Below are 14,319 nucleotides of genomic sequence, written 5' to 3'. Positions count from 1 at the left end.
TAAATCACAGAACATCAAGTATGCATTCATTTTTATTTGCATTTAAGTGTTTGGTGTTATACCCCAAGTGTTGATTAAGTCTGCCTAAAACACTTCTGGTCTGCATTTTTTTCACCTCTTCATTTCACAGAAAAATTTGTGGCTCTATATATGCAGCCCTAGATGAATGTAATTCTGACACACATTGGATGCTCAGCAAGATAGATTATAAACTCAAGACTGCAAATTAATTTTCATACTGTAGTGAAATGAACAAAACATTAGTATGATCCTGTATCATTGTCGTTTGTTATATTACACCTTTTTATAATGATATGATGGCTCTTATCAATTTAAAACAGGTACCTGCTGCCACAGACCGCTGTTGGTTGATCTTTCATAATATGGAAAATACACTAATATATGTATATATGTGTATATATATATATATATATATATAATCATTAATATATATATACACACATATATAAATATATAAATAAATAAAAACATTGGTATGATCCTGTACAGGCAAACAGTGTCCGCAGTCTGTTCACCGTGAGGCGGGGCCGCCATCGGAAACTGGGTCAGTAGTACAAGCGACCTGGCTAGCCCTTTGAGCTAAATGTTAATAAAACGTAGCAGGCTTGAATTATCGCGACGCCAGGAGCACGTCTGTCGGTGCTTATCTACCCTACGGACAAACGATGTTTAAGAGGTGCTCATGAATTCTAACTGGAAAATAAATAAACCGTAATACCGCAATATTTTAAACCAATATAATTAGCAGCTAGCTTATAACTGCCATTAGTCGACCTCAGCGTTGACTGCTAACTAGCGTCTTGTAACGAGCTAGTCACCGGTACCGGTACCGGATCATCTTGGTGGGGATATTTTCTAGTGTTAGCTAACCAGCTTCAACCTTCAATGTCCTCCAAACACTGGACAGAAATGAGCTGTGTTTCTTACCGTTGGACGCCATTTCGACGGACGATAAACACCCCTTAGTGACACTATGTCAACCAGCGTGTTGATAACGGACTGACTGAACCGAGGAGGAGGAAGATGAAGATGCACGAACACCGGTGTCCTCGCCACAGCTGCGCTGCAGTTCCTCCACAGACCGCAGGATGGCGGACTGAAGTATGTTTCTCCAGGAAACAAGTGATGTCTTGCATCCCTGTGCTGTATTTTGATGTTTTTGACAAACTCTTGAGTTATTTTAAGATGGTATTTAACTATACTGGGATTATATTGGCGCTTTTGTGGGTGATTTTTATAACCACATTGCTGTTTAATTTAGATTTAGTGGCATATCTAATGCCATCTCTCTTTAGCTGTTGTTATTTGTGCTTACCTTTACCAGGACATTCTTAAAAAGGAGCCTTTTACAAGCACAATGACTCTCGCCCCCTCACACCCTGCTGTACGTCCATCTTTCTTCAGAGAGCTGACCCAAAGGTTGAAAACTGGGCTCAATATTGCAGTGGCCAGGCTGTCAGAGAGATCACCAACCCACAGGATCCGTCTGAGCACTGGACCACCTACATGCTAGTGCACACACCCCCAGGAAGTGACAGCTTAACACAGCGGGCCAGCGGCAGACCGACACAACATACTGACTCAACATATTGACAGGTAGTTTTATCTCTCCAGAGCTTTATACAATAAAATATGACTTCATTTGTTATTTCCTCCCTCTGGTACACCAGTACCTATGCTTGATTTGGGTTGGTTCTGTTTTTCTGGACACAGTGACAGCTGCCATCGCTGCAAAGGTCGCCATGTATGGGTCAAGTTTCCCCTGAATTATTTAGGTCTCAACAATAGCTCTGTATATTGAATTAAAAGACGAAGAAGTGTTGATCTGAAAGTATCACGGTCACAGTGAGGAACTGCAACGCTCACTCCATTTAAATTACTAGCTAACACACAGAATACTTAAGATGTAATGACAGTAATTAGCATGACTGGAAATGATTGTCCAAGCAAACTGTTACGAGACAATGAACACCAATCACTAATAAGTGTAATAATCACACTAATAATGAGTTTGACATTGATAATTTATTGATTGGGCTGATTTTGTTTTAGCCACCAATTTAAAGAGTGCAGCAGTTCATCACTGTGACCACCAGAGGGCAGTGAACACTGATTGTTCTAAAATCACTCTTAAACCTGCAAGGAGAGAGTCCCTCACCATGCCTGCAACATTTGTATGAGAAAAAGGGACCAGAGATAAACCAGAGAATATGAAAAAAACATATAAATAAAAACAAATGAAATATAAAAAGGTTTAGGGAGGCCACAATGTACAAGACAGTGGTTATTTTTCAGTACTCTTGAAAAGGAAATAAATATTTTTCTTAGCCTTGCTCAAACCGACAGGCAATCATAGTATAACATTTTAGCGTGAAATGTAATTCATTTATTCATCCACATTCAATTGAAATATTGTTTATACCTGAGTTTATGATGAAGAACTTTGAGCTATGATGTGTTTTATTTAGCTGGTTTATCAATGTACTAAGTACTATATCACATTAGATATTGATATGTCAGTATAATACTATATACTCTCAGCGGATCTCATCCATATTGTTTTCTTCAAGCATTACATGCTGGTCCCGTTGGATAAATGTCTGACTGACCAAGTCTTTTGATAAACACAAGAAAGTAGGCAACTGGTAAATAGAAAAGGCGGTGGCTCATTTGAGTTACATTAATGAAATTACACTTGAGCTATTCATTTTTTGTTTGGTGTGCACCCATGTCACATGGTTTTAAGATGATGTTATTTAATTTGTTCTCAAATTAACATTAGCCTTTACAATGCGTTTTATAGATTGATCAAAAATCAAAGTGACAAGTTCCCAGCTGATTCACATGCTTCATTGATTGTGATGACAAAGAGCTTTTGAAATTTGTTTTATCCCGTTTATTGAAGTAACACTGACTTTATTGTATTTGCTGAATGGTGAAATCTGTCAACTTGTCATCAAAATTTGTATATCTCCAGCACTTGGACTTCAATTTAAGGATATCAGCCAGGTCAAAAGCTCTACTTGTACACACCCGAAACACACTAACCTAAATGTGCAGATTATCATAACGTTTATTGAGCACATTCCTGCTCCCAAAATTGAAGCCTTTTAAATAACATACCATGACCGTGACCTATATCTGCTTTGTTAGGCTTTAAACAGCATCTAAAATCAAACCAAGGAACTATACATGGAGGCCAGTGGAAATTCATTTAAATCAAATTTTATTCATTTTCGTAAAGATCTCCAGTAAAGACAATTAATGACATGAGCTGAAAGACAGACCAGAAATAAGGAGACTGTAGAGGAAAGAACATATAAATAACAGACAAAAAGATTGTGAGGGACAGGCCTATTTACACAGAGACACCCCACGCCTGTAACACATAGGGTTTTTATATAAGAGCTAATAGACCACAGAGTCCAACTAGCAGCGGTACAGCAGTAGGCTTGGAACTAGAAACAGTTTCACTCCTGATGAGCTCTGCTTTAAAATCCAGTTTTGTTTTCAGTGCCGTTTTTCGATACAACCAAGGCAGAAATAAGCAAAAAAAAAAAAAAAAAAATTTTCATGACCTGTTCTCATGTAACACAAAAGTCCTTACTGTGAGGAATCTGAGAGGTTGATAATGATGCAGTAATGCTACAAAAACTGCTCAGTAGTCACTTTGTCTAAGTAGAGGGAATGGCTTAAAAGCATTACTGACATCTTAAAACGTAGCACACTTAAACTAAGAAACAGAAGGAGGATTTTAACTTGGTGTACATGATGGAGGGAGGGTTGTGTGCACGTGTTGCTGAATGTTTCAGTGTTGTGTATGAACTTAGTGACAATATCACATAACCTTCATGTGGAGACTGCATGCATGGCAGATAAATAAAAACAATAAAATAAAAAAAAAATCGAATGGGTGATGATGAAATGTCAAGTGGTGGGGAGAAATTAAACTTATTCAACGTGTGAAGAAAAAAACAAAAACAAAAACAAATGTGTATCTTGCTCTGTGGCAGAGACTGAGGAGGCTCTTTTGTTTTTGATCTCCATCCTTTCTTAAAACAACTTCCTTCCACCTTCCATTTTGTGGTGCGGTTCATCTTTCAGAGACTCCCCTATTCGCCCCCACACTTCCATCTACTCATTCTTCTTCTCCTTCTGTTTGAGCAGTTTGTTGATCTCCCTCTTGGCCATGCCGGCATACTTTGAGATGATGCCGTGCTGGTTCAGGCCGGGCAGGAGGAGCAGGAAGCTCACTGTGGGAGAGACGAAACAAACGTGATGTCAAATGTGAAGGCGTCAGTGGATTAGAGTGACAAGATTTTAATCGTGTGATCTAACTATATAGCCATGAGTTTTAGAAGTAGAGTAAATTTAAAAACAGCACTTGTCAGGGAGATTAAAAGGGTTTACTCATCGTAAGGTGCAATATTAAGACTTGGAAAAAAAAAACAAAAAAAAAAAAAAACACCACATTGAATCAGGAGGAGCTTTCCAAACAAAAGAAAGAAAGAAAGAAATAAAAAAAAAAAAAAAAAAAAAAAAAAACGAACAAACAACTTATGCTACAGACTGAACAATACTGTTGAATTGCTTTAAGGAAAATTTAGGATTCAGAGTTTTTGAGCTTGACCCATACCAGAGACTTAATAGTCAGGTCATCTCACCCTGTTGTTCCCATTTTGATCCCTCAACTCTGTAAATGCAACACTAAAAATCACTGGGGTGCCACTCTAAGCAAATCAACCCAGTATCTAGACAGCAAACAACTTGTAAATCACCAAACCTCATCTTCTGTAAGACATGCATGTGTTACAATATAGTTGAAGTCTTTATGAATATAAATATGTGCTTATGCAATATGCTGCTTATGTAATATACAATTTTCTGACCTGTTTTTTTCCCCTGTCTTACAGCCTGACAGGTGAGACTGCCATGAGGATTAGGGCTGTGAGAAATACTCCTGACAATGCAGTACAAAATCTCCCCTTCCTGAGTCACAGCAATGAATAACGGGTGTTTTTGCATAACGTTGTGATGTCACAGTGGAGTTGACCTTTGACCATTTGGATATAAAATGTCATCACTTCATTTTATCCATATCAGCATTTCAGTTAAATTGTGTCGTAATTAGTTATGGCCAAAAACGTGTTTTGTGATCCTTGAGTCCAAGTGAACATTTGTGCCAAATTCCCTTAAGGCGTTAGAGATATTGCATTCACGAGACGGACGGACAACCTGAAAACATAATGCCTCCGGCCCTGACTTTTGCCGGCGTGGAGGCATAAAAGACCACCAGTACAATCTCCACTTTGCACAGTTCTCAAAATCATCACATGGACTTCTGAGAATTTTCAGATTTCTTAGACCACTTGGAAAATAAGCAACAAAACTTCCTTTCAAAAGCAACACAGTAAGGGAAGTCCCACTTAACAGGAACAAGAGCTACACCTCGACCTCAAATACAAAAAAGACCTTATACCATCTGATATGAATTCCACTTGTTAACTTTAAGTAGTCCCAGAAAAGCTATGAGCTGTGGAAAACCTAACTTACTGCTTTCAAAAGAAACTTCTTGTTTTTGACACAGTAAGCTGATCTGCTTGGTGTTAAAGAGTTTATCATGAGAACACCACTGCTAGGCAACTGACAAATAATGGATGCCACAACATAAACATTACTTCACGTTTTCTTATCAAATGATGTTTTCTGCATTACAACATCATGATGAGGAACAAGAGTCGACAGTTTAGGAAATGTGACTCTCAGAAAGTTCTTCACTCAAGTGCAGTTACAGGTTTACATTAGCATACCGATTTAAGTAAAGGTTAGTGGTGAACAGCCAGCATTTTTTAAATCCACAAATTATTGATAGGATTGGTGGAATAGGTGGAAGTCCTCGAAACATAAAAGCAGATAGTGGCTGAGATAAGTCTGAAGAGCAACTTAATTTCAGATTAAAATACAGAATACTTTGTTTCAGAGTCATCTCTACTCCATGGTTTCCCCATAAGATGAATACTTGTCATGTCTCAGATTACATAACTGATAACTAGCTCCCACACAGGCGGCAGACTGGCTGACACACCAACCACCACTTTCCCTGAGGCACCACTGTGCTGCTGTAACACCGACAGTGTGTCCCCTGTTCATTTTAAATTCACAGTAGAACTGAAAGAAGATTTAAGGTTTCACTGTACATTCACTCCTGTTTTGGTTCCATTCTGCAGACAGAAGGGATAAACACCTTCCTAGTTGTCTGCCATTAATAATGAAAAAAAGAAAAGCTCCAACTTATTATTACTGGCACTGTAACTGTCTGCTGTCTCAGTGATCCAGGTATTGATCCACATTATCACTGTACTTCTGAGTCATAGTACCAGGAAGCCTGGTAATAATGGGCAGAGTTCATGTGATGACACTCTCTACAGCATCAGTGCTGCACTTTTCTCTCAATAGTTACAACATTTATGCAAAACAGCAGCACTGAATCCAGCATGAGATGCATTAAAAGTAACTCCACACACTGAAACAGAACAACTTCTGACAAACATATCACTTCCTGTTTCTGCCATGTCATGTGTGACTATCATCACATCAGTAGTTCACCACAGCAGCTACATTTAAAAGGGTAAACCTTCACTACAGTGAGAACAGCAAGAGTGTAAGGAGAGGCATTTCCTCCATTTTATCAATGGATTTAACTTCTCATATTAATCCCAAACATTAAGTACAAAGTACAAAACCACACAATAGAAGTTTGTGAATGAAAATTAATACCCAACCATTAAATATCAGAACTCCTCCATTTAGATCTGAAGTTTAGAACTATTCTGCATGAATACCTAAAACTCCTTGACTGTCAAAGACTTTATCCTATTTAAAATGACCGGTGAAAAGATTAACATATTTCAGGGAAATGTTTAACCCCAAGAACCATTTTAGGACAGTAAGATTTTCTGTCTTGGAGCATTACATTCCACTGCTTGCCTGCAATGACTAAAAGTTGGTAAAAAAATCTTCATCTTACAATACTGTCTTTGTGCATTTTGTGAGCAAAGTCAAGAGCTAACACAAGTGACAGAATAAATGACATTCATGGCTGGTAACAATAGTGACATGGAACCCAGAGTCCTCCACCAACGCAGGAAGATAAGGTAAAAAAAAAAAAGCCACAATTACTCCAAGTTGTAAAATACTCACCAATCAGGTAGGTGAGGAACAGGTTGTGCACCTGCTGTCCGATCCAGGCCACTGCCAGCAGGCTGCTGATCACTGAGGCAAAGTACTGCGGAAAGCAGGGAGGTCACATTACTGTCAACCCACAGCAGTTCAACTCCTAAACACAGAAACTGGCATCCTGACTGCATGCAGAGCATCAATGAGTTTAAAGGAACCACTCTTCATATGTACTGCAACAGAGGTTATTTTCCTCAGCAGAGCATATGCTGTTTTGAAGGAACCAACAAAGCTGTCATTGAATTAAAGAAGGTGGTTTAACAGAGAGCGTATAACAGTGTTAAAGCACACTGTGAAAAACCCGGTTAGCACAGCCTGTAACCCAGTTTGAGCTCTGCTAAGTGGAGCAGCAAAGCCAAATCAGCTGAGGGTATTTTTATCTAGAGCACAGAGAAAGCTCGCCATTGTAATAAACAGATAAGGGTCCATTTACTGCACTGCTGCAGCCAGTGCATCACAGCATACAAGCTCAGGTTGATGCCTGCAGTATGTAATGCTCAGCTAATTCAGTCATCTTATGTGTTATAATTGGGATTTAAATGTACCATTTTGGGCTTCTCCTCCTTGAGGGCACAGAGACGCTTCCACCAACCCACGACCCGACGCTGGGTCTTCACCAGGTTACCGCAAATCTCATGGAAACGCTGCTGCTGTTCAGTGGTCCTGCACACGAGGAGAGGTTGAGGACAAGGGTGTGAATAAAAAGAAAACTAACTGTAAGAGCTTGGCAGAAGAGTTTGTGGTCAGTTAAAGCAGAGGCCAGGAGGATGTTTGGAGACAAAATAGTCACAAACAGCACTGTCTTGTCGTCAAGAGGAAGCCCGCAAGTTCACTGTGGTTTGTCACATCAAGACAGCTATCCCCACTTGTCAACAGTTCTTTTTTTTTTTGTCAGCAGTTTTTTTTTTTACCTGAGAACAGACTACATGTGGGAGATATTTGCAACAACTTCAGAGCTCCATGACTGTAGCAGTAGTGTTGCTGCATCAACCTATTTCCCCATTTTGAACAAAGAAAAAGAAATTCCCATGTTTCATCAGATTATTCATCATATGTAACCTCTATTAGTGCGGAAATGATAAGTGAAAATTTCTAATTAAAGAACCACAGATGAAACCCTGATTGAGCTGTAGCTTTCTGTTACATCCCCCTGACAACTAGCCAGGTATGAATGGTCCAAAAAAATAAATAGAAAAATAAAAAAAAGACTAAAGGGACAAGACACTTGCAGGGGTGAAAGAAGGGCTTGACAAGAGGAGGGAAGCAGGGCAGCTGGGAAAAGTGGCCTTCATTTTATGCTTAGCCATCATTCCCTATTTCAGTCCTTGTTGTCAGCAAGCCAAACGATAGCCGTGACCAGACTGATAGCTCCATTTAACTGAAGTACACAAACACTCCAGCTATATCTGGCCCACTCTGCAGGAGACTTAGCATAGTATAATCTCAAACAATCTTCACACTCTGCAGATCAATAGCTACATTTTCCATATCTGTATCTAACAAATATTAAGCTGCCTGCCTCATTTCCTCACTTAACTAAACTCTGTCAGAAGGTTAGTGCCAATGTACTCAGACACCACTAGATGTAAAGTGTAACATGCAAGAACACAAAACCTTTCACTTCACCATTTATCTAATAACAGTCACTGCTGCTTCTTGCTGAACAGACCCTGCATGTCTGTGGAATGTACAGCAGTGCAAAGGGGTGCAGGCCATGCTCTGCTGATGCAGGGTTATATATTGAGAGGCTGAAGGTGTCTGGCGGGGAACAGACGTCCAACACACTGCCAACTGCAGCCTGTTACTCTATCCTGTCCTGGGTGTCTGGTTCTCACCATCAAACACACACAGCTGAGTCTAGGGGCTGTTGTAAGCACTGTATAATGTCAAAGCTCCATGAGGTGGTTGGACACCCTATAGGACTGGTTTCAGGTGACAGCTTTCAGGCTGTTATATTAGGTACAGCAAAAAGAAGTCTTCACTGAAGACAGAATTCCCATGATTCCATGACTAGCAGTAACCCTTACCAAAAACAGAAAAAACATTTTATAGATTGAAATAAACTTGACTTTATGGTCTAATGGAAAAATACATTTTAACCCCCACCCCACCACCACAAGTATGACTTTCATCCTCTCACCACTTATTGGATCCAAAGACTCTGGGTGCAAGGGTGGGCACCAGGTAGTCAGCCAGGCAGAGCAACATGACAGAACAGGAGAGCCCAGTCAGTACTGATGGGTCCAGGTAGTAAATCAGCCTGGAGGAGGACGACAAATCAGTTAGTCATGGTTATAAACCTGTTTCACTGCAACTGCTCTAACTGAAGAAGGGCATTTTGTATCATGTATGCATAAATGAAGAGACAAGTCTGTTGTTCACTTCCATTATATTACAGTGGTTTTTAAATAGCTGCTTGTTGAGACTGAAAGACCCCTGCACATGAATGGTGGAGCTGTAATTTTAAAAACCATCTAGTACTTTAGCAGAAAACAGTCTTACTGTTCTAGTCTGTTTTCTTCACCTTAAATCTTTTTCCATAATTACTTTGACAAACTAAAGAATGTTGTAACCAAAGGTCCTTTATCAAAATCTGATCTTGTATAATCTACAGTTTCATTCTTCTGGTTTTGTGTTTCAACAATGTGGGAAAGTTTAACATGACCATTGGACCAGAGCACTTCCACCTACATTTTAAACCAGTATTAAGTAGCTCAGTTAGTGTAGAGATTCCTTGTCTTTGTCTTGTTACAGCAATGATTCACTGCTGAGAGGAAGGAAATGTGTGCTATGCCAACTATGTGCCCAGCTGTGTGTATCCCTGTGACACAGCATGCAGTAAAATGGACTCACAGGAAGAGCACGGTGGTAGCACCCATCAGGGCCCCAGGGAACCATGGCTTCTCCCAGCGCAGGACGCGATCCCCAGCTAGGATCACTTCACCCCAGCCCTGCAGCTGCTCCTCCAGCTGGGCCGTTTCCTGAGCCTGGGCACAGAATTTAACGCATTATACATTACATTATGGACTAATAACCACATTACTGATGTTGAAGCTAAGCAACAAATTTCTACAATATCAGCATAATTCCTGAGTGACCAACAGGGATCTCTTCAAATGTCAAGGACAGGAGTTTCTCCTGGGATAAATTTCACATCTATGCAGTTTGGGCATCAATGTGACATTACTATATCCAATCTAGTTAACCTGGATTATAGTGGATGTGTATTCCTACACTCATACCTGTAATTCATGGCACCATTTTTAAAAAAAATGGTCTTCCATGGTATGAGTGCAGTCTACACATTTAAAGTCTCAACTTAGTTATATTCTCAACCTTGAAGATATTTTAATATTGATAGGTTTCGACCAGTGGGGATTTTTTCGGTCATCAGCGTTTGTGGAAACTAGCTGGTTTTGTTTGTAATGTATTCTTAAATTTAAAATTGACAATTAATTCATGTGTTAAGTCTTCCTCTTGGGTGTGTGCTTTTGACCATACGCAAGCCATCGGTATCGGTATGTTGCATCAATGACATGACTGTGCAGTATATCCACCCGAGAGACGAAATGATTAGCGCTAACTACGTATATCATCAAGCTATATCGAGTGAGAATATCACAACTCGATTTCAGGCTTTTAAGCTCAGATAGGCTACTACAACTGAAGCAGTTACCGTTATCGCACGTTAACAGGCTAGGGAAACGTATCTGCTCAAGCTAACTGGGTAAAGCGTATTAAACTGGCTAGCTAACAGGCTAGCTGCCGTTAGCTGCTGTCACGTCACTGGTCGGATAAGCGCTTAAATAACAAAACTAAATCGCTGGTGAGGCGGCTCGCTACTTGGTGGTTCAAAATTTACTTTAACAGAGCAAATCTTATTTTTAAAAAATGGCACCCTCGGCTGCTTGAACGCCACCGGATTAGCACCAGCAGTTTATGCTAACGTTAGTATTGCAAACACACCCACAACTCACTGAGACCTTTAAATTCACTACATAAAATCTGGGTAGTACTCACCAGCATATTTGCGCTTTTGTTGTCGACTTCAGTCATTGTTACTGAACCAGCGTCGATCGGAATTTTTTAATCGTGAATTTTTACGTATTTTGTAGAGAAACGACCCCGCAGAGCAGCAGCGGCACACACGCTTCCTCCCCTGGCTTCAGCGTCACTAACGGTCGAGCTCTGGCAGGATGTTTTTATCCCAAAATTTGCGTCAAAAACCAGCCAATGGTATTCTGGGAAATGTAGTCTTAATAATCTTAGTTATGTCACTAAAGTATTTTTTGAATTTTTTAAATAAATACAGTGACATTAAGTTTGACGAAATGTTGTAAGTTCTCATTAAAACTAGGTCAATGAGTATCATATAAGATGAGTCTAACACATAATTTACGATGAAAAATCTACCTGAAAGGCTTAATTAAATTGTTAGCAAAACAGGTGTGGCGTTTGTGGACAAATCAAGGAAAGTGTGTCTTACAGTATATTTACTTTAGGATAATTTTGTCTGATTTAGTAAAGTCATTGACACTTGACACATTAAAAATGTTTTCCATATTTTGTTTTATTTTGATCACAGCATGACAGATAAAAAAAGCATATTATTTGTTATTCAGTCATTTATTTTACTTGGGTAATGTATTAACAAAACAAAATAGGTTCACATTTAAATGTCACAGCCATACTGAGAGTAGTTTTTTGTCAAAACAAACAAACAAACAAACAAACAAACAAAACATATTAGTTGACCATAAAACTGTAGTGTAAGCTATGTTGTTTTATGTGACAATTTTACTTTCTGTGTTGATTGTAACCATAGGAGAATTGACATTCTGGCTCTTTGTCTCTAAATTCATTTGATGTTGTACATTTTTGAAATTAAATAAACAAACAAACAAGAAATAGTTCTTCAATGGGCTATTTTTCTTGCAAAGTTTACATATATGTGCAATACTACTACTACTATAATTTGACATGCCAAAACAAAAAACACCTGAGAGACTCTTTCTAAAAACCTAAATCCAGCTGATTTCAGATTCAGGTCAACTTTTGGCTCATCCAATTGTAATAACAATATTCATTTAACACAGATGGGTGGTTTGGCATTTACTTTATCATCATACTTGCATGCTTACATTCAAACAAAATGTGATACAGAACGTAGTCTGCTCTATTGCGTGTCTGTTTGCAATCCTTACTTTCTCAGCTGGTGCCCATTCTTATAAATCACCCTGGACAACTTGTTCACTCTGAACTGCTGATAATCAAGAACTTCCTCATACTTCTTTAGAAGATGAAATTGCAGTTCTTTCCTTTGCCACACAGGTGCAGCCTTTATCAGTGTAAGACTGTAGCTGCTGATGCTATACAAACTTTTTGATTGGAAAAAGTTCCCTTCGACAAGTTTTAGTGACTGTGTTTGGTACAATTTGATGCGACTTTAATAATATTTACACAATTCATTGTATTACTTGAGACAACGGGGGGAAGTCAGTGGTCTACCTGGCATTATCTTAAATTCCAAAGTGCTTAAGTTGGTTCAACTTGACACAAAAAGTGCTCAAACTTAAACCTGGGCTTGAGTGGTTTTCACACTAATCATGTCTTCATTTCTAATTGCTGGACTTCATTAAAAGTAAAACATGGGGTCTGATTTAGTTGGCTGATATTCACTGTTTCAGGACACATGGACTAAATGCAATACATTTTTACCTTCATTTTTTCTTTACATTAATTTTGGAGGTTTAAAAACATTTTTAGAGACAGTATAACACCAGGGTTAGGGCTCCCCGAGGCAAAAAATAGGGCCAATAGCTATGTCTGTACAACACATTTTGCACATATCTCCCAAAACCAACTAATATTTAAAAACTGGAATACTATGTTCCACTAGGTTTTAAAAAAAGAATAGGAATAGGCATAATATCAACTGAAATATTGTGTTTAAACTAGATTTTGATATAGGTCCCTCTGCAAGACAATGTTTTAAGATTAGGTGAGTACAATTTATCAATTTGCCACAAATAATTGCTACACAAACAACCTTGGGCTTTTGGAGCCCCTGAGTGTTTGGATCCTAGGAGCAGTTTTTGGACTGAAAATGCACTTAGATCAATAATATTGCCTTATTTATATCATGTTGATCGTGATGAAGCACATCCATTCCTAGAAGGCCTTTTGAGTTCCTGTACTCACATCTAGCCTCTCAGAAATGAAGTTCCTTTGCAGCTTTTTTCCCCCCATTCTTGTGTTGATCCTTTCTCTTAAAAACCTATATCGCCCAACGTGGGGCTCGAACCCACGACCCTGAGATTAAGAGTCTCATGCTCTACCGACTGAGCAAGCCAGGCCTGTAACTCAGCAAAATATATCACGTTAAAAAGATTAAGGCACTTCCGCGTTGGCTTCATTTTTCAGCCCCGGAGACTACGTACATTTTTATATACAGTCTATGACTACAGCAGGTTGAATCTGAAGCTGGGGAACAATAGTCTGTATAGGGGGGGGGGGTTGAAAAATGAAGATAAAGAGAGGAAAAATTGAGAAATTGAGAGAAATTAAGTGAACTGATAGTCATTAGTGTCTCTGCTGCCCATCACAAGTTATTGGACACAGTTTACGCTCCATTAGTTTGAGAAATATGACCAAACATGACACTTAACTAGAGTATGGCACAGGAAGCTGCGGATCCAAAGGTCGCCAGTTCGGTTCCCGACTGGAACATGTTGCTTCCCAAAATTACCAAGCATTGTAAATCTATCAAATATCACTTAATAAGTGATACAAATTGGATGGGGACTTCTTGTAAATGCCATACAGCCAAATAACAGTTCATTGTGTTGTTTAGTGTTTACAAAATTTTATTATTAATAATGAAATAATAATAAACTTTATATACCAATGTAAGAAATATTTGTAAAAATCACCACACCTAGACACATACGTTTTGAATTTACTTTTGGCTAGAATATATTTGATATTTATTTTTAAATTTCTGACCAATGAATACAATAAGTATTGAAAGTACTGCAACAATGTAATTCTGACTGATTAGTT

At 38.8% G+C, this 14,319-nt stretch overlaps 1 protein-coding gene and 1 non-coding gene across 2 annotated transcripts; both read right to left on the bottom strand.

Annotated features, from left to right (window-relative positions):
* Positions 1-3,224: 3,224 nt before the first annotated feature.
* arl6ip1 (ADP ribosylation factor like GTPase 6 interacting protein 1) lies at positions 3,225-11,426 on the bottom strand. The gene is made up of 6 exons (XM_022756980.1): positions 11,278-11,426; positions 10,111-10,244; positions 9,398-9,517; positions 7,803-7,920; positions 7,222-7,306; positions 3,225-4,274 (listed from the first exon to the last, which is right to left on the bottom strand). Exons 1-6 carry the CDS (start codon positions 11,311-11,313, stop codon positions 4,156-4,158), a joined length of 612 nt encoding a protein of 203 aa, XP_022612701.1. The 5' UTR covers positions 11,314-11,426; the 3' UTR covers positions 3,225-4,155.
* Positions 11,427-13,540: 2,114 nt separating this feature from the next.
* On the bottom strand, positions 13,541-13,613 carry trnak-cuu. The gene has a single exon. It is a non-coding gene; the product is annotated as a tRNA-Lys (tRNA).
* Positions 13,614-14,319: the final 706 nt, after the last annotated feature.

The sequence above is a fragment of the Seriola dumerili genome, unplaced genomic scaffold (assembly GCF_002260705.1).
Source record: "Seriola dumerili isolate Sdu_G_001 unplaced genomic scaffold, Sdu_1.0 BDQW01000260.1, whole genome shotgun sequence".
NCBI lineage: Eukaryota > Metazoa > Chordata > Actinopteri > Carangiformes > Carangidae > Seriola > Seriola dumerili.
This window is presented reverse-complemented; position numbering and strand designations above follow the sequence as displayed.

What these genes read in the sequence shown, in the direction of transcription:
- arl6ip1 (XM_022756980.1), bottom strand. Translation starts at nt 11,313, where the DNA reads ATGACTGAAGTCGACAACAAAAGCGCAAATATGCTG. An exon ending in GCTACCACCGTGCTCTTCCT is followed by an intron (nt 9,518 to 10,110) that starts GTGAGTCCATTT and finishes GTCCTCCTCCAG; the next exon opens with GCTGATTTACTACCTGGACC. An exon ending in GTCTTTGGATCCAATAAGTG is followed by an intron (nt 7,921 to 9,397) that starts GTGAGAGGATGA and finishes CCTCGTGTGCAG; the next exon opens with GACCACTGAACAGCAGCAGC.